This window comes from Cnephaeus nilssonii (assembly GCF_951640355.1).
Source record: "Cnephaeus nilssonii genome assembly, chromosome: 7".
In the NCBI taxonomy this organism is placed as follows: domain Eukaryota; kingdom Metazoa; phylum Chordata; class Mammalia; order Chiroptera; family Vespertilionidae; genus Cnephaeus; species Cnephaeus nilssonii.
Genome location: NC_137078.1, coordinates 84,168,392 through 84,192,338, shown reverse-complemented (window position 1 = coordinate 84,192,338; position 23,947 = coordinate 84,168,392). Strand labels below are relative to the sequence as shown.

General features: G+C 41.6%; 1 protein-coding gene across 1 annotated transcript; it reads right to left on the bottom strand.

The window, feature by feature from the left end:
* Positions 1 to 396: 396 nt before the first annotated feature.
* SNRNP40 (small nuclear ribonucleoprotein U5 subunit 40) lies at positions 397 to 23,947 on the bottom strand. Its single transcript, XM_079778163.1, has 10 exons — positions 23,738 to 23,947; positions 21,180 to 21,309; positions 19,000 to 19,093; positions 17,409 to 17,574; positions 11,963 to 12,085; positions 9,532 to 9,652; positions 7,325 to 7,407; positions 5,981 to 6,042; positions 2,216 to 2,319; positions 397 to 1,620 (listed from the first exon to the last, which is right to left on the bottom strand). The coding sequence occupies exons 1-10, from the start codon at positions 23,879 to 23,881 to the stop codon at positions 1,571 to 1,573; spliced, it is 1,077 nt and encodes a 358-aa protein (XP_079634289.1). The 5' UTR covers positions 23,882 to 23,947; the 3' UTR covers positions 397 to 1,570.

The window sequence follows — 23,947 nt, the reverse complement described above, 5'->3', positions numbered from 1 at the left end:
TATTCACTGTATTAAAAGTAATTGACTTGATAGCTTTACCATCCTGCTGGTTCCTTCATTAGTAAGTTAAATATTGGACGTGTGCTCACTTAAAACCATCCCCTCTCTGTTATAAGTTAAGATACACAGATAATTCAGGTTTGTGAGCTAAAGTATAAAACCAAACATGTTAGAACAGTTTGGAGGCGTGAAGACCTCTGTGAAATATGAGATTCAGAAAAGATACACTTCACTTTCCCGTGCTAGATGGAATCCATGAGTGCTCGGTTTGTGTGCTCGAAATCATAAATGATCTAGGAAGACAGTAACCTGTCTTGGGGGTAGGAGACAACTACTGGCATTTCTTTAAAAAAAAATTTTTTTTATTGATTTCAGAGAGAGATAGAAACATTAATGAGAGAGAATCATTGATCAGCTGCCTCCTGCATGCTCTACATTGGAGATCTAGCCCGCAACATGGGCATGTGCCCTGACCAGGAATCGAATTGTGACGTCAACCACTGGGCTACGCCAACTGGATCTAGCATTTTTTTGTTATTGTTGTTGTTAATCCTCACTCGAGGATATTTTTCCACTGATTTTTAGGGACAGTAGAAGAGAGAGGGAAAGACAGAGAGAAACACATTGACTTGTTGCCTCCTGCACAAGCCCTGACCAGGCCCGGGAGGAGCCTGCAACCAAGGTACATGCCCTTGACCGGAATTGAACCTGGGACCCTTGAGTCCGCAGACCGACGTCTATCCACTGAGCCAAACCAGTTAGGGCCGGACCTAGCAGTTCTTAATACCACTGTCAATTTAGAAAGAGGAGACAATAGGTAGAATCATAAACAAGTCTCAATGTCATGACCCAGTTACACTAAAACTTTCTCATATTCCTTTGAGTTGAGTTTGATGCTATGTTCCTAATAGGAGAGCAGTATTTGTTACTGATATTCTGTCATTTACATGGGAATGAGTACAGGAAACCAAAAAACACATAAAAGAGGGAAAAGCCCAAAACATCCCAGTAAACAGCTTCTTGGAAGTTTAACTGGAATGTGTCACCTGTCCACATCATGTCCTGCTCAGATTTACAGTGGTCAAGTATCAAAGAAAAGATAGCAATAAATCCAATCTACATGGCTCTTGTAAAAAGGCATCTATTTGGCTTTAATACAAAATGACTCAGAGAAACAGAAATAAAATCTACAAGCCAATTATTAAAATAAATCCACAATAAACAAATTTCAGTCACATTCCCTGTCTTCAATCTGGATGAGAAAACAGGAAGCTACAAACCAACCCAATGTCTGTCCCTTTGAAGAAAAAAAAAAAAAAAAAAAAAAAAAAAAGTAAAGAAGAAAAAACCAAACAGTCCCTGAAATCTGGCAGGTGGTTTTTAGAGGCCTCTGTAAGCTTGCTTTAATCATCCATCCTGGAGAAATGAGATGCATGTGGTTGTTGGAATACAGCCACCTCCTACTGGTTTCTTGATCTTCATCTGAAGGGAGGATGCTGGCTTGGGCACCTCTTGATGCCACTGATGCAGTCTGAGGTCAAGCAGCCTTGGAGTCTTCCATTCCTGATCTTCACTGGATCTCCCCCATATACAGTCTCTTGTCACTGGATGCTGAGAGAACTGAGGTGAAAGAATAGAGAATAACTGGAAATAATGAAGGCTCAAGGAGACTTGGTGCTCAAGGGCTCTTATTTCAAGAGCCAATTTTGGTATAAAAGAGCAATTGGATTTAGCTTAAACCCCCCTCCTCCTCAACACCATTCACAGGAAACTGCAGCCTGGCTTTTCCATCCACATCCTCTCGAAATCACGAGGGTGGACTGTGCTATGGGAAATACATTACCAGGCTCTAAATCTCAATGTCTTTTTTCAGTAAAAACCTAAGAAAAAGACTTCAGTTATTCTAGAAAAGAAAAGTCAATGTTGGTGCTTCCATTGTGTAAATGAGCTTAGCCCTAGAGAAAGTTACATTTTCTCCTTAAATTCAAGGCCCATTATTTACAAAATGATTGGCCGGCCAATAAAACGTGGGTTAAGTTATAAAATGAAACACTGCTCTTACCCTCACCCCTTAAAACAATGGTGACTATCACTGATACCCATGTTTGCATGGATATTCATAGGAAACAGACATCCAACTTTGCCTCTGTAATCTCAGGGCTCCTTTTGGGAGATTCCCCTCGTTTCCTTTTCCCCAGAGTCAGGACAGACTTACTGATGGGCTCGTCGGGGTGGAAAGCCACTTCATTGATGGAGCCAGCATGGCCCGGCAGCTTATACAAAATCCTCCTGCTCGTGGTATCCCACACATACACAAACCTGCAAGGCATCACAGAGAACAAAGCCAAGGCCTTTCAGGGCTGAGGGCAGGTAGAATCATGGCTTTTTAAGGAAAATGGAAGCAACTATTTATTTGTTAACCCCATGTTTATTGAATTGTATTCTGACTTTAGAAACTAGGAATACAGATTGTGAATTAGGCATGGACCTGTCCTTGAGCAACTGACTGGAGAAATAGGGAGAGCCAAAAATACAGGCATTACTGGTATTTTTAAACATAAGCTTAGGAAATTGGAAAAAACATGGAGGAGAAAGACAGGTTTTCCTACAGACCCCATAAAGAAATCTTCCTCAAAAAGCACCCATATAATTAGGCTGTCATTAACATCACATGCATCCAGAAATGTCTTAAAGGTAACCCAATGGATGGTAGGTTGAGACCCAAAGTTGTAAAGGCACCTGCACTTCTAGTATTCAAATCACATAGCCAGAGAAGGAACAGGAAATTTGTGCTACATAAACATAACCCAAATATACACTTGACCCAAATCTTGCACTAAATTCATGAGCAGAAAGGATACTAGCATGGGAGGGGGCCAACGGAAATCAGCTAGTATGACCTTATTTAACAGGTAAGAAAACTACGGTACAGTGACTTTTCCAAGTTGACACTGTTCATCAGTGTCAGAACTAAAATCAGAACTCTTAATATATTCCAGTACTCTTCTTTTGCTTAACCCCCTCAAACACCTTGTCTCCCACATCCCCCAATAAAGTTCCTTTGATCCTCAACCTTGCTTGGGTCATTTTAAACTGAAGGTAAAATAAAGAGATATTATCTTCATATTACCATGCAAAAAGAAGCTGTTGGTACACTCAAAGGGCTTGTGGTTTTCAAACAGGTTATACAAAGTTAAGCATTTGTTTTGTTCGGTCAACACTTAAAAGGGAACACTCACCAGTACTTGATTATAAAATGCCTAGTTCTGATGTGACAGTACTAGTAAACACTTTTAGTCTAAAGTGCAAATAAACAAGGAGAGCTTTGGAATTATACTGTTTAGTTCTCAAGAGCTAGGCTCCACGGGAACTGAACAAAAGTTCCAAGCAAGATGGAAAAGAAGCAGGAACCCTATCTGCCTACAGACTCCTTGGCTCTGATGCTCATGCTCTCCCTACTGTCTTTTTTCCTGCCAAGCACAAGTCACTGTCCTCATGAATCCAGCTGAGGACGATGTGCCATGGTGAAAAAGTGTATGAGCTCTGGAGTCAGAAAGACCTGGGCTCAAGTCTCAGTGCAACTATTTAGACAATTACTTATTTAACTTCTCTGAGCTTCTCTTCCCTTAGTTGTATGGAGATAATATTGGTCTCACAGCTTGGTTGAGAGAGTAAGATAATGTATGCGAAATGCACACAAAATGAATGATAGCTATTGCGACGACAAACACTATTGTTATCAATTATCAAAATACAATAATATGCAATCAAGAGGTTAAATAAGTCGCTGACAGTGGAAAGACTGGCTAGTCTTCCCATAGTCTGTGATGGGACTTTTGAAGGGATTCAAGTCTGAACATGAGGAGGGAGGTGATCTGCAAATAGAGAGGGGAAATTTGCCAAATCCAGGCCAAGGTGAAAAGCAGTTTTCTGAGGAAAGTTACATTTCCCAGGTGCTTAAAGGCCAGCAGAACCCCAGATCTCCAAAGGTCTACTTCAAGGCCTCACTCCCCATGGCTGCCAATTAGATGCTAAATTTAGAGGGGTTCCATGTCCTCCCGTTACTTTGGCATGCAATGTTCGGCAGGAACCGGGCTCTTTATGTAACAGAGCTGCTTGCTGACTTGGGGCTAATTGGCGAGGAGGCCTGTGAAATCTGGCCAACCCCAGCAGGTAGACAAGCAGACTTTCCCGGACCAGGGCCATGCTTCCACATGGAAGGTTTAAAGGAACAGTGGGGAGAGAGAGGACATTCAAAGTCAGGGCCAATGAATGTCAGAAACAAACTGCTCGGAAGAAAAGCTTAGGCAAATGTCATTTAAAAGCGTAAGTACAGAGGAAAGATACAAAATTCTCTGCTGAAAATAATGTAAAAATTCTTAGAATGGTTCTTACTGTCAGAATGCAAGATACCTTATGTTGTAGGCCTGTTTAAGATCTTCTTTAGTAACCCGACAACTGAAAATCTCCTAGATTCTTTCAAGGCAGTTCTCTAAACCACCAGGAGCCCCTTCCTCCCCAGAAAATAGCCAAATACTTGTTTGTTCATTTTTCCTGGCATTAAACTTGCCAGAAAAAAAAAAGAAGCTAACTCTGGAATCTTCAGGTATGTTCACAAATATAAAGGCGTGGGACAGACCAAAGTAAGGTTTCTCCATGGCTGCGCTCGGGCCACAAACAGAAGACCCTGGAACATGTGGAACATGCTGAAAGCCCAATCTAGCCCAGGAAAGGCTTCATGTTTATAGGATGGTGCCTGTTTCAGCAGGGTGGCAGGGAAATCTCTAACGGAGAGAAAGATGGGAGCTAAACCCAGAGTTTGTCACCAGAGGGCTTCCTCAATCTTTACCATTTTACATCTGTGGCCCAACAGCCTGGGCCCCTGGACATCTCTATTCAACCTCTGACTCCCTTCCAAGTATAGGTCACCATATGCAGGGTAAAATTTGACTGCCAACCTTAGGCTAGGAATTCATTCATATAACATTACTATGTGCTTAGAATAGGTCAAACACTGCCCTGGGTTCAGAGATGACTAAGATTCATTCTCTGACCTCTAGGAGCAAATAATGTTCTGGGGGTGCCCTACTTACTATAAGATGTAATAAATGCTAATAAAGGTTAGGTGTACAAAGTGTGACAACAGCACAAAACAAAGAGGAATTCGTTATGCCCAAGAGGTAGGGAGAGAGAGGACCATGAAAAGTTTATAGGCATAACAGAGAGAGGTGATTACTAGATATAGGAGTTTGAATAATGGAGAAGAGGTGATATGAGAGAGCAAACTGGAGGCACAAGGGATGTAGAACAGGGAAAGCTCCATGTGAGTGAAGTACTGTGGTGATGGTGGGTGAAGAGAATACACAGTATGTATTTAAATAAACTGAAGCATGGCAGAAGAATCTGATGAACCATTGCCAGTCAGCCTGGCTTGTGGCTGAGCAGAGCTACCCCTGGTGGTCAGTGCACATCATAGCGAACGGTCGTTCCACCATTAGGGTCAATTTGCATATTACCTTTTTATTATATAGGATAGGAAATGCAACAGAATCAAAGAAATTGTTTATCCTCCAGGTCTAAAATGTATCCAAAGAGGGTAGAAATGACGTGCTTGTCCGACATGATCTTTAAACTCTACATATCCCAAGGCTTCATCTCAGAGTACAGCTATACTCCTATGTCTACTCTAGCTCAGTATCCACACTTAATGTATTAAACATCAGAAGATACCAGCATCATTCTTTTATATGTTTTTAATGATTTTAGAGAGAAAGGAAGGGAGAGGGAGAGAAAGAGAGAGAAACATCAACATGGACTGGCTGCCTCCTGTACACCCCACACTGGGGATTGATCCTACAACCTGGGCACGTGCCCTGACCAGGAATCAGCCACCTCTTGGTGCATGGATTGACACTCAACCACTGAGCCACATTGGCCAGGCAGCTCTATCATTCTTTGCCACACTCCCGGTAATCCTTACCTGTCGGCTGAGCCAGCTGCTATCTTGCTTCCATCAGGTGACCAAGAACATCTCAGAAGATTCTGAAATAATGAATAAGCAGGAATCCAATGAATATAGTAATGTACCAAACCCCTCTTTGTTAGACTACAGAATAACCAAGAGACTTTAAAATTTCTTGAGTTTTAATTATTCTCCCCAGAAAGGTAATCAGCAATTATTTTATACTAGAGGCCCAATGCGTGATTGAAATTGTGCGAGGAGGCGCCGCGCTGGGGGCTGGGACCCGTGCCTGACGCATACAGCACTGGCCGCTGCGTTGTGTCCGCTGGGGTGGGGGCAGGTGCTCTTGTGTCTCCACTCTGGCCTGCCCCCAGCCCCAGCCTCCCTGCGGCCACTGGGGCTGGGGCCGGCACGCAGTCCCCTCCCGAACGGTTGTGATGCAGCCTCCTCCTGAGCGGTCATGACGCCTGTCTAATTAGCATAGTCCCTGTTTATATATATAGATTCTGTGGCCCAAGATAGCATACTTTATCATTTCATACCATATAAAAACCAACTTTAGAAAATGCTTAATTTATAGTAAACCAGAATGGACCTGGCAACAAAAATTTTGTTCTACCTACAAACGGAGGCTCCCTGTGCTCCATTTACCTCGATCCTTATTAAAAACTTTATCTTGAAGGAAAAGAAAACCAAATCCAACAAAAAAATAAAATTTCATTTACAAAGTTAAACAATCTTAATGGGATCTCAAAAGAAAACCATTAGTCTCTATTATCAAATTATCTTGGGGAAAAGCTGCTTTTAAGAGCTGACCTGGGCTTTGTGAGTTTAGAAAACATTTGTCTCTCAGAACGTGGGCCTCGGTGCTTACTGCAGAGAGAGATGTATTCTCAGGGCTCTAAACAGCTGGTCACTGGGAGGTGACAGAGGTTGTTTGGGTAACAGCCATGGGAGCCTGGATCCCATTTGGAACACAGACCTAAGAGGGTTAAAGTTACCAAGGAATTAAAAGGATGTGAGAGTCTTATTGAAGTTGGAAATCCTAAATTGGAGGGTTGGCGCCATCACCATTTATCTATGTGATTGCCTTCTACCCTACCCTTCTACTAATTTTATTTCTAGCAAGGACAGTTTCGATGGAGAACAGTGTTACTGGAATGCAGCCCATTAGTAGAGCTATTGATCTCTAGTCTCAGCATCATCTCTCTCTTTTAAAATTTAAATTGAGATAAAACTGACATAACATTGTATTAGGTGTACAACATAATGATTTGATATATGTAGATACTGCACCTTAGCACAATCTTCAATGTTTCTTTGAATCAAAAGGACAGAACTCCTTTGCTATGCAGAACTCACCTTTTCAAAGTTGTGGACATTTCCCTGAAATATCTTTACACATCTCTCTTTGGGAGCAAATGGCCGGACATCCCAGACCCGCACTGCAAATTCAAATAAACCAAGCAAAACAGTTATCAGCCAGAGGCCCCCTGAGAACCCAGCTGAAATCGACAGATGCTATTTCCTGGGGGGAGGAGGTCAATATGGTACAATGCTACCTGGTAAGGCTCCTTCCTTTTGCTAAGAGGAATAAAACGCATTCAAGTCCCATTAACTGGGTCTATGGGCACAGAGGAAAGCTGAGGGGGCAGGAAGGAGAAATGTCAAACACACTGCTGGGGATTTGCAACAGAGAATACTTGGGTGTGACACTGATTTCAACAGAACATTTTGCAAATGATTCCTCTGCCAACCCAAAGAGTCACAGTTAGCAAAGCTTTGATATGACAATCTAACCATCATTGACTACTGTGACATTCAATCTATAAAAATCAAACTCAGGACTAACCTTTTATAAATTTGCTCAGAGAGGCACCTGGCAGTCTAAACTTGAACAAGGTCAAATATATATCAAAAGAGCACTGTACCAAGAATCAGAAAGCGAACTCTGATTCTAATTTTAGCTATACTATATGTATGGGTGGTATCAGACAAATAGTGAGGTTCTTTGTGTTTAGGTCTCCTCTGTAAAAAGGCATTAGCAAGGGTATTTTAAAGATCAAATATGATGATATATGTGAAAGGTTTCTAAAAGATTGGAGGCAATAAACAAAAATAAAGAATTTGTAATTTTATTATATAGCCATAACAAGAAATTCTTCTTCTTCTTAATTTAATAAGCATTTATGGAATCTCATCTTTCCTTAATGTAAACAATGTTAGATTCAGTCAATGGTAAATCCATTGAAATCAGAATGTAGGTATAAATACCCACAGTGAGCAGTGTGAAAAAAATAATCCTTCAAGCCGAAACCGGTTTGGCTCAGTGGATAGAGCGTCGGCCTGCGGACTCAAGGGTCCCAGGTTCGATTCCGGTCAAGGGCATGTACCTTGGTTGTGGGCACATCCCCAGTAGGGGGTGTGCAAGAGGCAGCTGATCGATGTTTCTAACTCTCTATCCCTCTCTCTTCCTCTCTGTAAAAAATCAATAAAATATATTAAAAAAAAAAAAATAATAATCCTTCAAGTCAGAGAGGCATAAAAAGGCAAAGCTATGCATAAAAGTTTGCTACAGAGCTGACAATACAGTCAGAAGATAAAGAATGTTCATGCATTCAACAAATATTTATTGAGCACGCATTGAATGGTAGGCACTGCTTTCATTACAAAATGTCAGTGAAAACACCACCTTCCAACAAGCCTATGAACTTGTGTACCTAAGGGGTATTTCCAAAAATATTAAGCATATAATTCAACAAGCCATCCTCCTTTTCTGCTACATCCATTCTCCTACTCAACAGCTGAAAAACAAGCTAAGATAAGAGTGTGTGTAAATTCAGGATGTTGAGATGTTTTAATGAGGGTCTCTTGTCACAACAATGCGTTGGAGTGGGGAAGACATAACGGCAGAAAGAGCACAATTGGGATTCAATAGGTCTTTCGATCATCCAAGTTGGAGCTCTCTGAAAATGCCTGAGAACTGCCTTGGATGAATCTCCAGACTCTAACCTTTTTAAAAAAACAAATCAAGAGTTTCTCGTATCTTGCTTGAACCCATATAGCCTTGAGTTCACAGCATAGCAGAGCTTAAATGGGCCTTAGAAGTAAAGTCCAGTCCTCTTCTTTATCAGTGTAGAAACTGATGCCAAGAGAAGTGTTATGTGCAAAGTTGCTCAGGGAATAGGTGGCAGATCTGGGACTAGAATCCTTTTTCTATTATGTGTTCTCCTAATTGCTCTGGTGAAAGTCTGTGAGCCATCCTGACTCTATCGTTGGACCCTTATTTGTCCTAGCACACATTTAAAAAAATGTTTTTATTGCTTTCAGAGAGGAAGAGGGAGAGATAAAAACATCAATGATGAGAGAGAATCATGGATTTGCTGCCTCTTGCTTGCCCCACACTGGGGATGGAGCCACAACCCCGGCATGTGCTCTGACCGGGAACTGAACCTGGTTCATAGTCAGTGTTCAACCACTGAACCACGCCAGCTGGGCCCAGCACACATTTCTAACACCCAATGCCCACTTTCTTTGGGCATCTGGAGTGCTTTCCTTTCCAAAGTTACCTGTATTGTCCATTGCATTGGACAGAAGGTAAGAGCCTTCAGAACTTAAACTCAGGCCAGTCACTGAATCTGCATGGCCTCTCATGGTGTAGGTCAGCTTGTTTTGACGCAGGTCCCAGACCTACAAAGCAAGAAGGTGCTCTCAGAAATCAAGTTGTCAACAGCAAAGAAATACGTAGAATTACTAAAGAGTCAACTGCCTAGAGAAACTAGTATTCCTTCCTAAATTGGCTCTAGAGCAAGAATTACTTTATCACAAAATATAGGATTTCTATCAAAGAGAAAAAACTCCTCTTTCTAAAAAGGGAGCCAAGTTACTATATTTGACTAGATAGATACCAACAAATAAATGTCAAAATATTAAGGTAAACTAACAACCTATGAACCAGGAGGTCACAGTTCAATTCCCAGTCAAGGCACATGCCTGGATTACAGGCTCAATCCCCAGTGTAGGGCATGCAGGAGGCAGCCGATCAATGATTCTCTCTTCATCAATGTTTCTCTCCCTCCCTCTCCTTTTTTCTCTGAAATCAATAAAACATATTTTTAAAAATGCTTGAACTATGATTCTTAGCAACTAAAAATAAACTATAACTATATAAAAACAAGTAAACATGTTAATATAAAAAAGACATGATTGCATATAAAATGCATAACAAGGTAATATGCAAAGATACACTTAAAATTTTTCATTTAATGTCATATATTACATATATGCACACACATATACATTATAAAAAAGCATATTTATTAAAAGAATAAATATGTCTGTGTAGGAAATGTAAGAGAAACATTTCAGCTGTTAATGTCAAACAGAAAAAAATATATGGTATATTAAGTTATGGCTCGTCAACACATTCCGGTCAAGGGCATGTACCTCGGATGCAGGTTCGATCCCTAGCCCTGGCCTTGGTGCGTGCAGAAGGCAACCAATGGATGTGTCTCTCTCACATCGATGTTTTTCTCTGTCTTTCCCTTCCCTTCCACTGTCTCTAAAAATCAATGGGAAAATATCCCCAGGTGAGGATTAAGAAAAACAAAACAATATAAAACAAAAAAATGCTTAGCATATATATGCCTAGCATACAGAAGGCCCTCAATAACTGGTAGGTATATCAAGCTACTCCTAAAAATCACTCTGAAGACCAAGTGTAAAAATGTGAGCAATTAAGCAAATATAAAGAATACAAAACAATATTTATATTTACATAGACTGTAATGATGTGAAAACATATAAAAGAAAATAGAAATGGTCTGGAATGTCATATACAAAAGGAATAGCAATTTTGTTAATGTTGCTGGTATTGTACAAAATTTCCTCCAAATTTGATTTAATATTGCCATGTAGTTTTTCTAAGTTTAAAAAAAAAATTCTGCTGTCCCTTTTAGCAGCTAAGGCACGTGCCTCATCTAGAAATGAGTTTGGTGTTGTTTGTCAAAGCAATACACAAGGCAGACAACTCCACTTCCCCATCAATAGTCCATTCATGTGTGGAATCCAACACACTTTATATACAATCATTTTTTTGTCAAGATGTGTGTTGGCTCAATAATCAAGAAAACTTGAAATGGCTGGCACCTTTTAATTCAAGCTATTGTTCCTCTTCTTCAGAGAAGGCACTGCTGAAATCTTTAGCGTTATTAACAAGCAAGAGAGAATGCAATTCACCATCCCTCACAGCACTTGAGTGCTATTTCCAGACTTTCCCCCTTAGGGCCTGCACATGGTATTTGTATAGGCCAAAATGTACTGGGATTTGCCACAGAAAGAGCGAGTAGGGCACTAATTTAAGAAAAAAAAATTATACTTTTATTGATTTCAGAGGGAGAGAGAGAGAGAGAAACATCAGTGATGAGAGAGAATCACTGATCAGCTGCCTTCTGCACACTCCCCACTATTGGGGATCGAGCCCACAACCTGGGCATGTGCCCTTATCAGGAACCAAACTGTGATCTCCTGGTTCATGGGTTGACACTCAATCCATGAGTGTCACACCGACCAGGCTTAAGCAAATTATTTTGCATCTCATTAGTGGAAGATACTTGATTAAAAAAAAAAAGTCACAATCTCTGCCCTTAATGAAGCACTTGGGCAAAGTATAAAAGATGAGGTACTTATTTACTTCAACAAAGGAGAGGAGTATTCCTAGGCACAAATAATGTGTGAAAACAGAGACAAATGAATTAATAACATAAAGCTCTAAGAACAATGCCTGACACAAAGTAAGCACTACATAAGTGTTAGATGCATTTATACGAGCAACCCTTGACTTAGGAAATGAATAAAGATAGGACAGAAGAAAAGAAGATCTAAATTACTATGTTCCTTCTCATTGTTATTAAGTGTAAGCTACCACAATCTCAGAAGTTTGAAGAGATTCTCCTCTGTAAAGACAGTGAAAGGGAAATGTAACACAAACACCAAACATACCTTGATATCATTGTCTATTCCACCAGAAATAATCTGATCGCTTGTGTCATTGAAGGTCACAGCTAACACCTGGTAGGTATTCTGAAATGTCTGGATGGCTGCTTTCTTCCGGATGTCCCAAAGCTGAAGCAGAAAACAGAAGAGTCTACAGTAACAGCACTTCAAGAAGTAACTGCATAATACAGCCCAAGGACTTTGTAGAGGTGAATCCATCTCTAATAGGGGCCGGTTCAGAAACTTCTTTGGGTATCCTAGGAACATGGTGAGAAGTGACCACAATTTTGCCAGCCTATCTGGTTGGTGAAACAAATCACTTTGGTTATATTTTCAGAGTCGTTTGTTAAAATTTAAATAAACATAGTTAATCAATATGCCCTTAAAGTGGAAAACCTCTACCTGCTTAGTTCATATGTCCTTAGCACAGCAAGGATACTAATTAGACCAGTGTGTTCAAATGGTAGGTCCTACCTTATTAGTAGGCTACAACTCACATTAAAAAATATGTACATTGCCCTAACCGGTTTGGCTCAGTGGATAGAGCATCAGCCTGTGGACTGAAGGGCCCCAGGTTCGATTCCGGTCAAGGGCATGTACCTTGGTTGCAGGCACATCCCCAGTAGGGGGTGTGCAGGAGGCAGATGATCGATGTTTCTAACTCTCTATCTCTCTCCCTTCCTCTCTGTAAAAAAATCAATAAAATATATTTTAAAAAAATTTGTACATAGACAGCAAAAACTGCAGAGTAGGGAATTTTAAAAGACTGTGCCTCCACAAAAGCAGAGAATTATCTAGCAAAAATACTAGCAGAATCAATTTTATCAGAATTCTAGAAACTAATAAAAAATTTTTAGCAACCAGGCAAACATTTAATGAAGGAAAAATAAACCCTGGGTCTTAGGAAGAGTTTTGTGGTGTTTTAACTTACCCTGGTTCCATCCCCTAACTCAACAATACCTTTGAAGACAACAGCCCATATTCCCAGTATAGGTTCCCAGGACAGGAAGGAACAAAATGGACCTTATTCTTAAAAAACGTGGTTGTTTTTACCTGTCTGGTGGCACCCTGAAGGATGAGCTCAAAGGGTTTTCCTTTATTTTGCCTAACTTGGAACTCTCCCAAGGCAGAGGTATTTATCCAAAACATTTACAGGCAAATAATGCACTAGGCTCTGCTGGCTGAAGCAAGGACTAACAATTTGGGCAAACAAAAGACAGCCAAACACTGGGGACTGAAAGTGGGAGAATGAGACAACCTGGAACACAGGAGAGGCTTTGAAAAGCACTAACACATTCCTGGGACTTGAAAGGTCATTTGCATGCCCATGGCTGTGCACATGCTCAGAAAATAACTGAGAAGGCCCCACCTGCAGGCTCTGTACAAGCAGGAAATGAAGGCTAATGCAGAGTTGGAACTGCCTGGCTGAGAGGTGAAGGCAGGCCCCAACACATACACATAGTCAATCTGCAAAGACTAGGAAAGCCCCCCGTCTCCCCTCAATTAAGGAAATCTTTGCCCAACCATTAGCAAACCACTAAGCTAATGAAATAGAGACTTCAGTGGCTACACGCAACTTTATAAAATTACACCAGAAAATTCACTAAATAAATAATAGCTACAACAAGCAGCAACAACAACAAACTCTGAGGAGAATCTAATTTCCAGAGTTGCCATCTCTATTATAAAAACCCCGTGGTCTTGACGCCAATAGCCGTCACGGTGTCACGACCAAATGCCAAAAGGCACCTGCTGAACGTCATATGATGTCTTCATGGGAACAAGTAAGTGTTGCTCTGTTCAGTTCTCATCTTCCAACGAAGGTCAATTTAAGTGCTCCTGAGAAGGAAAGGTTAGGGCAGGAAACTATTTTTATCTCCGTCCACAACTGTCTTCAAGGTGGATGGGGCTGCGTGTGCGCAAGGCACACACGGGTGTGTGGGGACTTGACGCTGGGTCCCGCAGCATGCCCGGTCTTGTGGGATTTCGTGCGGTGGGCCTCTAGTATTATAATATTCAAATGTCTAGTTTTCAACAAAGAAATTATGAGGCAAAGGAGCAGTAAAAAGTATAGCCCACACAGATGAAAGAAATTAATAGGTTTTTCACAAGTGGTGCTGGGACAACTGGATAACCAGTTGAAGCTAGACCCTTACCTCACACCACAAGTAAAATTTAACTTGACATGAATCAAAGACCTAAATGTAAAAGCTAAAACTATAAAATTCTTAGAAGAGAACAAAAGGGTAAATCTTCATGACCACGGATATGGCAATGAATTATTAGATAGGACACCAAAAGCACAAGTGACAAAAGAAGAAATAGATAAATTAGATTTCATAAAAACAGAAAACTGTTGTACATCAAAGAGGAGTGTCATGAAAATGAAATAACTGCCAATGGGAGAAAATACTTGCAAATCACATATTTGAGAAAGGTCTAGTATCTAGAGACAAAGAACTATTATAACTCAACAACAAAAATACAACAAGCCCAATTAATAAATGGGCAAGGACTTGAATAAATATTTCTCTTCAGGACCAGCTGGTGTGGCTCAGTGGTTGAATGCCAACCTATGAACCTGGAGGTCATGATTCAACTCCCAGTCAGGGCACATGCCCGGGTTGCGGGCTCAATCCTCAGAGGGAGTGCAGGAGGCAGCCAATCAATGATTCTCTCTCATCGGTCATATTTCTAACTCTCCCTCTACCTTACTCTCTAAAATATATAAAAATATTTAAAAAAAATTCTCTTCAGAGAAAATATAACAAGGGCCAATAACCACATGAAAAGATCTCAACATCATAAATAAAAAAACAATAACTGCGTACCAGTGCACACTCATTAAGATGTAACGTTATTAATCACAGTAACAAACCCACATAGAAAATAACAAGTGTTGGTGAGGATGTAAAAAATTGGGGGTTCTTACATTGAAAAAAATCTCATACATTGCTGATGAGAATGTAAAATGATGTGGCTGCTATGGAAAACTTTGGATGTCCCTCAAAAAGTTAAACATAGAATTACCATTACGTCCCAGCAATCGGACTCCTAGATATATGGCCAAGGGAAATGAAAACAGGTGTTCAAACACTTGCCCATGAATGTTTGTAGCAGCATTATTCATAAAAATTTTTTTAAAAGATGGATAATTTCATGCACCAGGCCTCTAGTTACTAATAAAGTTCAATTTGATAATTTGATTAAGATGTTCTTTGACAAGCTTTCTTGCATAAGATGTTCAAGGCTCATCTAGTACGTTCCCTGCCCAGTCCTAAAAGGAGCCCTGGTTCCTTTGAGTGGAAAATGGTACTTTAAAGGCCAAGACCTGAGCAGTACATGTGCTCATTGCTGTTGGGGTGTTATTATTCCTAAACCCTCTCCGTGGTCAGTTAGAAAATATATGTATACATAGGTATACACACACACATCTACATTCATTTTTTTCTATATCTGTTTGTATATTGAATGTCATGAATTCACACTGATACTTCCAATTTGATACCAACCACACACGATGCATTTTAGTTTTCTCTACTTCAGTATTGGTAACTCCTCTCTCTGACGGTGAGTAGTCTGTCTTCCATTATACTTATTTGATCAAGCTTCCTGTATAACCAGCCTCCCATATCCTCTTCCACCCTTCCCCTGAATAGATACCCTTTTTCCTCAACTGTGATTCCCATTCTCGGCTAACTCTATGTGGACCCCTTTTGGGTCATCCCTGTGTGAACGAACACCCTCTTCATTCTGCTTGGGCTTTAATACCCCTCTCTAGGCTGCCCTTCCCTAGGGATGCCATCTTCATCCTGCTCAGCCTCAGACACCTGCCCTGTGTGGGCACCTTCAGCTAAGGTTCTGACACTATATTGTCTCAGCCACCAACGTGTAGATGATCCTTTTACCCCACTAGGGCAGTGCCTCTCCATGCTGGGCAGTGCCTCCTTCCTCACCCTCCAATTCTCCAGGCTGCCTACCCTGTCCTGTGTGGATGCCCTCCTCACCTCACTTGGGCTCTGACATGCTACTCTGGACCACTAAACATACTCTTTTTTTAAAGCCCTCACCCGAGGACACACTTTTATGGATTTTAGAGAGAGAGGAAGGGAGAGGTAGAGAGACATCAATATGAGAGTGAGAACATTGATCGGTTGCCTCCCACACTGGGGATTGAACCCACAACCTGGGTATGTGACCTGGCTAGGAATTGAACCTGCGACCTTTGGGTGTATGGGACGATGCTCCAACTGAGCCACCCCAACCAGAGCTAAACATACTCTTATGATATGTTGCAGGAATTGCACTCCTTGACAGTTATCCACAGGAGCTAAAAATGTAGGTTCACACAACCTGCACATGAATGTTTACAGCAGCTTTATTCATAATTGCCAACTCTTGGAAGCCACCAAGATGTCCTTCAGTAGGTAAATACATAAATAATGGAATATTATTCAGCACTAAAAAGAAATGAGTTATCAAGCCATGAAAAGACATAGAGGAATCTTAAAATGCATATTACTAAGAGAAAGAAGTTAATCTGAAAAAAGCTATATATTGTATAATTCTAACTATATGACATTCTGGGAAAGGCAAAATTATGGGAATAATAAAATGATCAATGGTTGCCTGGGCTTCGAAGGGATGAATAGGCAGAGCAAAGAGGATTTTTAGGGCAGTGAATACATGTCATTATACATTTGTCCAAACCCAATGAATGTACAACACTAAAAGTGAACCCTAATGTAAACTATGGACTTTGGGTAATTATGACGTGTCAATGTAGGTTCATCAATTGTAACAAATGTGCCACTCTGGTGGGGGAGGCTGTGCATATGTGGGACAGTGGATATATAGGAAATCTCTATATCTTGCCCTCAATTTTGCTGTGAACCTACAACTGCTTTAAAAATAGTCTTTTTTTTTATTATTGTTTAAAGTATTAAAAAATAGTCTTAATTTTTAAAAAAATCTCACTTTAGACCTACTGAACCAGAATCTGGTTGTTTTTTGTTTTTAACAGATTCTTTGGGTGATTCTGATATGCACAAAGGTTGGAAATCATTGGACTAAATGACCTTTAAGATCTCATCCTGTGTTACTAAACCATGTACTGACCTTTCTATATACTGACTAATTTCACAATAGCCTTGTAAGACATGTATACTACTATCACCATTGTAAAGATTGAGAAACGGAGGATAAGAAAAACTGCCTAAGACCACACAATTAAGTAAACAGCTGAGCCAAGAATCCAATTCAGGCGGTCCATTTTAATCTAAGTCACAATGGTTTGATTTGGTTCTGTTAGATAGTTAAAGCGTCTGTTTTGGGAAATGACTGCTAAAACAAAGTTGTGACGAGGTGGGTACAACACAGCGGGGAAGGCATGATAAGGTTCACATTATGTCACCTCAGAAATTGTAACACTCAGAGAGACAACATCACCCACCTTAACTGTACCATCATCACTGCCAGTGCAGACAAGCTGGGGGCCCCTCCTGGCCGGATAACAGGAATTCACAAAGGAAGTATGTCCCTTCAGCCTTTTAACTCTCTCTCCTGTTTCACTATCCCACACTGCCACAGTTTTATCTGTGGATGCTGAGAAGAGCATACTAGAAGGTAAGAGGAAGAACAACAACAACAAAAATAAGTGAATACAAACACCAGCAAGCTATCTTCCCCACTTACCAAAATGTGCCCAACCCTTTAAGATCATTGACATGTCCTCTGACAGTCCGGCACATGATGCTGGAATGCCTGCCTCGCCCTATCTACCAAAATCCTATTGGTGCTTTAGACCCGTTACAAGGTCTACCCTAGTAAAAAAAATTTCCTTCTATCATTCCCCATGATAAAGTAAACATTTAATACAGCAGTTTTCTCAATCTTTTCCTTCTTTGTGATAGGTAAGACTTTATACATAAGACATCCTCCCACTTGGAAATATTTAATCACTCCTTGCTGCAGAAGAGAGACTAGCAATTCTTAACCCAATGGCTCTGCAACTCCTAAGTTTTCCCTAAAAATCAAAGTTTTTATTTTGTCTCTGAGGACAACTTTTAAGTTTATAATTATTTTATAAGGCTTTCTTTACTCAAATATTACTAAGAAAATGTATACAAGGCTATGTACCAGTTGATTCAAGGAACCCTAGGTTTTACAGATCAGAGGTTTAAAACAATGAATATTTACTGAAATATCCAATGGGATTAATACCTCTTATAAACACATTTCTATATTACTTTTAATGATTCTAAAATTATGCAATCATTAAAATGTTTATGATAAATAGTATCTTAGGTGAATAATGTTAAGGGGAAAAAGCAGCAGACAAGATCGTAAATGTAGCTTTAACATAGAAGTAAAAACCAAACAGTTCTGAGTAGGAAAAAGGCTTGAGAAAAATATATCATAATATTAAGTTATTCTCTTTGGACTGGCAGGAATATGGGCTATTTTTTCCTTGTTCTGTTTTTTTTCTTAGTTTCTCAAAATAATATTTTATTACTTTCATAAGAAAAAAAGCTAATTTATACATATAAAAAAATATTTTGTTTTATGTCTTTAGAAAGAAAACAAATTTGTCTGAGATGTTGATATATTAGATGATAGAGATGATGTATTTTTAAATGCCTACAAGGAACAATAAACACCTTACTTGGCGTGACAGTGATAGACTAAAGCAATTGCCCAAATGCAGCAGTTTTTGATAGCATGGTCTCCTGAGAGAGAAAACTCAAGGATCAAAGTGAAAGGATGCCAAGAAGAATTAGTGCCGAAACCGGTTTGGCTCAGTGGATAGAGCGTCGGCCTGCGGACTGAAAGGTCCCAGGTTCGATTCCGGTCAAGGGCATGTACATTGGTTGTGGGCACATCCCCGGTAGGGGGTGTGCAGGAGGCAGCTGGTCGATGTTTCTCTCTCATCAATGTTTCTAGCTCTCTATCCCTCTCCCTTCCTCTCTGTAAAAAAAAAAAAGAAAAAAAAAAAAAGAATTAGTGTAAGTAGCAGCTGTCATTCCACTATGCACAATACTCACCTGCCATCTGTGTTATAATGCAGTTCCATCACTGCTCCACTGTGTCCCTTCAATGTTGCATAGTTATCACAGTCACCATAGACATTCCACAACACTGTTAGGGAGACAGGAGTTTTGTGAGCATTGCTAGGCAAAAAGAAATTTATTACTGACCATGGAAAGGGTACCTATGAATTTATCAGAACAATAGTGCTTAGAACACTATTGGTTCTACCAGCTGGGCCAATTTTCCTGACACTGTAACAAAAATAATGCAATATTTTCACATTTTATAAGGTAAAAAAATTAATGGGTACATTAATTTTTTAAATCTTAAATTTCCTATAACATTAAAAAAGCTGACACTCACTATTGCTCATCTCCTATTAATATAAATAGACTGTAAAATGGCAGCACTTATGGAAAACCGAGGAAGCCGCAAATGACTTGAAGGTCGCATGGCAATGATTTTATCTGACATTTACTTCATCCACATGTAGTAAGTACCTATAACATGTCAGGTACTGGGATAAAAAGAGGTGAATGATAGACACAGTTGCTATCCTCAGTGAGCTTGCTCTAGCGAGGAGTAAAATTTAATGAGAATTATTAAGGAACACCTCTATACATAATAAGGTACATATAGGTAGTTATGGATGTTTACAAAGATGCCTAAGCCACCAGATGCTTGGCCACCAGAAAGTTTAAGGATCATAAAACTAGAACACCTAAATCAAAACAGACAATTATCCATCCTGAGGTATGGCGTTATAAGCAAAGCGTTAATTTCATCTCACAATGCAGCAAATGGCAGAAGAAATAGTCAGAGGCTTCTGTTACCTTCTTTTTCACTTTTTCTCATGACTCCCCCAAAGTGATTTTCTCTACCTATTTCTCAAAAAATGGGTTTTCCTGACTAGGAGTTGAGAATCTGGTAGCAGATCCTAATGATGTACAGATAGATTATCCAAGTGAGTTGCCACTTTAAGAGTCCCCCTTCCTTCCCATATGCTAAGACTCTGAGAGTGAACCAAGAGGAGGGTCTCTCGCCTTTGGGGAAAAGAAATGGTCTCTTTCTCTTTATTACTCCCACTAGAGGCCCGGTGCACGAAATTCGTGCACTGTGTGTGTGTGTGTGTGTGTGTGTGTGTGTGTGAGAGAGAGAGAGAGAGAGAGAGAGAGAGAGAGAGAGAGAAACCTCAGCCCAGCCTGCACCCTCTCCAATCTGGGACCCCTTGGGGGATGTCCGACTGCCGGTTGGGATTGGGCCTAAACCGGCAGTTGGACAACCCTCTCACAATCCGGGACTACTGGCTCCCAATCGCTTGCCTGACTGCCAGCCAGATCACCCCCTAACCACTCCCTGCCAGCCTGATTGACGCCTAACTGCCCTCCCCTGCAGGCCTGGTCGCCCCTAACTGCCCTCCCCTGCAGGCCTGGTCGCCCCTAACTGCCCTCCCCTGCAGGCCTGGTTGCCCCTAACTGCCCTCCCCTGCAGGCCTGGTTGCCCCTAACTGCCCTCCCCTGCAGGCCTGGTTGCCCCTAACTGCCCTCCCCTGCAGGCCTGGTTGCCCCTAACTGCCCTCCCCTGCAGGCCTGGTCGCTCCTAACTGCCCTCCCCTGCAGGCCTGGTTTCCCCCAACTGCCCTCCCCTGCAGGCCTGGTTTCCCCCAACTGCCCTCCCCTGCAGGCCTGGTCGCCCCCAACTGCCCTCCCCTGTAGGCCTGATCCCCCCCAGCTGCCCTCCCTCCCTGCTGGCCTGGTCACCCCCAACTCACCTCTCCTGCTGGCCTGATCGCCCACAACTACCTTCCCCTGCCAGCCATCTTAGACCACATGGGGGCGGCCATTCTGTGCGAGGGTGTGAGGGTCAATTTGCATGTTTCTCTTTTATTAGTGTAGATAGGATTAGTCATTAAGCCTAGAATTCTTATCTTGCTAAATCAGCTCAAGATTTGCCTCCATGAGGAAGATATTCTCAAACTAGAGCAACTCACTTTCCAACCAGTAACATAATTCCTTCCGTATTTACCACATGGACTCTGAGTTCTACAATCAATCAAGATCATTCAGCATTTTCACGACCATGTAGTTTGTTATGTGACCAAATCAGACTGATACCTTCTGTGGCACCAAAGGTTTTAAAAAATAATCACTATTTGGCAGATAGCAATTATTCCACATTCAAACACAATGCTTACATATCAGTCGGTCGAATCCTGCAGATGCCAAGGTGGATCCATTGGGGTGAAACTTGCAGCAGTACACCTCCCCTTCGTGTCCTGAGAGAAGCATGATTGGGGCTTGAAGGGAGGAACATCTTGGAGGCCCCTAAACAAAGAAGAGAAATACAGGATAGTCATTGCATTCTTGCAAAGGGAGCTGAAAATTAGGGAGTGGATGTAGGGAAAAGACAAGGGAAACAATGACTGGGTGGATTTCTCCTGATCTAGAGAACTGCAACTCTTCTCACAACTTATGCCTCCAATTTGATACTTTCCTGCAGAAATTACCAGTGTCTGCCTGCTTTACCAACTTTCCTACCCCTCATCCTGCTCCTGTCTCATAGCCAACTTCTAATTGCTCAAACATGTTAAACTCATTTCTACCTCGGGATCTTTACACTTGTTGCCCCTGACAGGAATCCCCTTCCCCTAGATTTTCCTGTTTGGCTCTTTTCAAATGTTTCCTGTTTAGAAAGTCTTTCCTTGATCAATCGAACTCAAGCAGCACCCAACCTCCCCTCTGTGTTCCACTAACTCTACTGTATCCCCTCACTGCACTTATTATTACCTGATATTCCCTCCTTGTGTATTGGTTTACTTATTTTGCCTTTTTCCTCACTAGAAAAGAAGCTCTGTGAATGCAGGGATCCTGCCTGTGTCATTCAACACTCTTTTCCTAATCTCTAGCTCATTTAATGAATGAGTGAATGATTGAACTGAGCAACAGTTCAGGGTACAGATTATTGGGGAAAGGCCTTTTGATTATGATCTTGACATTAAGTCTAGGCTTGCGCAATATGCTGGAACCTGGGCTGATATTCATATCTGTTAGGTAGATGAACAAGTACTTTATTAATAATCCCCAAATCCCTTCAGTAGTTTCCAGCTTATTCATTTATTTTAAGGAATACTATGTGCCAGGCACTGTTGTAGGCACTGGGAAAATAAATGGAGTTTACTTTTGAGCGAGAAGCAGGAAGAGAAGGAGGGATAGAGAGAACACAAGTCAAATATATAGATGGTTGTAGGTGCTTTGAAGAAAAACACAGCAATGTGGGTTAGTAAGTACTGGGCATTGCAATTTAAAGGGGACCAGGAAAGCCCTCAGGGACCGAGCCAGCAGGGGAGCAGTTAGGCGTCAATCAGGCTGGCAGGGGAGTGGTTAGGGGGTGATCTGGCTGGCAGGCAAGCGATTGGGAGCCAGCAGTTCCGGATTGTGAGAGGGTTGTCCAACTGCCGGTTTAGGCCCGATCCCAACCGGCAGTCGGACATCCCCCAAGGGGTCCCAGATTGGAGAGGGTGCAGGCTGGGCTGAGGTTTCACACACACACACACACACACACACACACACACACACACACAGAGTGATATCTGAGGAAAGATTTGGAGGATCTGAGTATATAAACCAGATGCACATTTGGAAGAGTACGCCAGTAGAGGAAGCAGCAAATGCAAACACTTTTAGGCAGGAGCACGGAAACCAGTGTGACTGGGGCAAGTGTGAGCCATGGAAAATTGGTAGATCAGAGAGGTAAAGAGGCAAAAAGGGCAAAAGGTTGTAAGGATTTTGGTTTTACAGTGAGTGAAGTGGAAAGCCACCAAAAGTTTTCAGCAAAGGGTAACAGAATCTGACATTCAGAAGGCTTCCCCTGTCTACTGGTTTGAGAATAGACGGACGACCCAGGAGCAGAAACAGGAATACCAGTTAGGACCCAGCTGCAATAATGCCAGGTGAGATGGTAATAGCTTAGATCAGGAACTAGTGATGGAGGTGGCACAAGTGGTAGCCGTTTGTAGATCTATTTTGAAATGGTGCCAGCCGGATTTGAGGACACATGCTTCTTTATGAGGCTAATAGAAGGAGGTATGATCACTACCTCTATCTTACAAGAAATGTAAAAAAAAAAAAATTGGGTCTGGGTTTAAGATGTTTCCATCACTACTAGATAAGAGTTTGTCTTCCCACCTACAGAATGGAATAACAGTTCCTAACTCTTAGGCTGTTATCAAGATTAATGGAGTCTTCATTTAAAATAAAACAACTTAGTACAAAGGGCTCAATGAATATTAACTATTCTTGGGTTGTTGTTAATAGTGTAAATACAGGGAAAAACAACTTGCCCAAAGTGAGCCAGATCATTAATTTCATTCCTTCCCTCATTCATTCATTCATTCATTCTCCATCCTCCCTCTCTTGCAACTTTTCTGAATGTTTACTCTATGCTGAATCCCTGGAAGATTTAGGATACGAAAACCTCGATCTTGATCTTGAGGTCAAAATAAGGATCCTTAACTTTAATTCTAACCCATCTCACAGGGAGATCGAGACGCTGAAATCGGGTGTCAAACAGGGAAACGTACGGAGTATCCGGCGGGTGTCGGCCGCTTTTACGGTGTTTTTCTGCCTTAACTCCAGGTAGAGATTTTCGTACCGCCCCACAGTAGGCGGGAAGGGCCGATGCGGGACCACCCGATGTAGCTCTCAGAGGAGGACGAAGAGCTGAGGGCCGAAGGCCGCCTGCTCCTTCACTCACCGCTTGCAGCAAAGCTCCCGGCGCCGCCTGCTGCTGTCCCGCTCCGGGGCCCGACCCCGCCGCTCCCAACAGCAACTCATGCCGCTGCCTCTTGACTGGGACCAGCGGCAACTCCGGACCCTTGCGCTTCTGTTGTTCAATCATGGCGGTAGCCGCTCTCCTCAACACCACCACGGACTGCTCGACACCATCAGCCCCCGCGCGACTGGT

What these genes read in the sequence shown, in the direction of transcription:
- SNRNP40 (XM_079778163.1), bottom strand. Translation starts at nt 23,881, where the DNA reads ATGATTGAACAACAGAAGCGCAAGGGTCCGGAGTTGCCGCTGGTCCCA. An exon ending in GAATAGACAATGATATCAAG is followed by an intron (nt 9,653 to 11,962) that starts GTATGTTTGGTG and finishes CTTGCTTTGTAG; the next exon opens with GTCTGGGACCTGCGTCAAAA. An exon ending in CCACCCCGACGAGCCCATCA is followed by an intron (nt 1,621 to 2,215) that starts GTAAGTCTGTCC and finishes CTTTCACCTCAG; the next exon opens with TTCTCTCAGCATCCAGTGAC.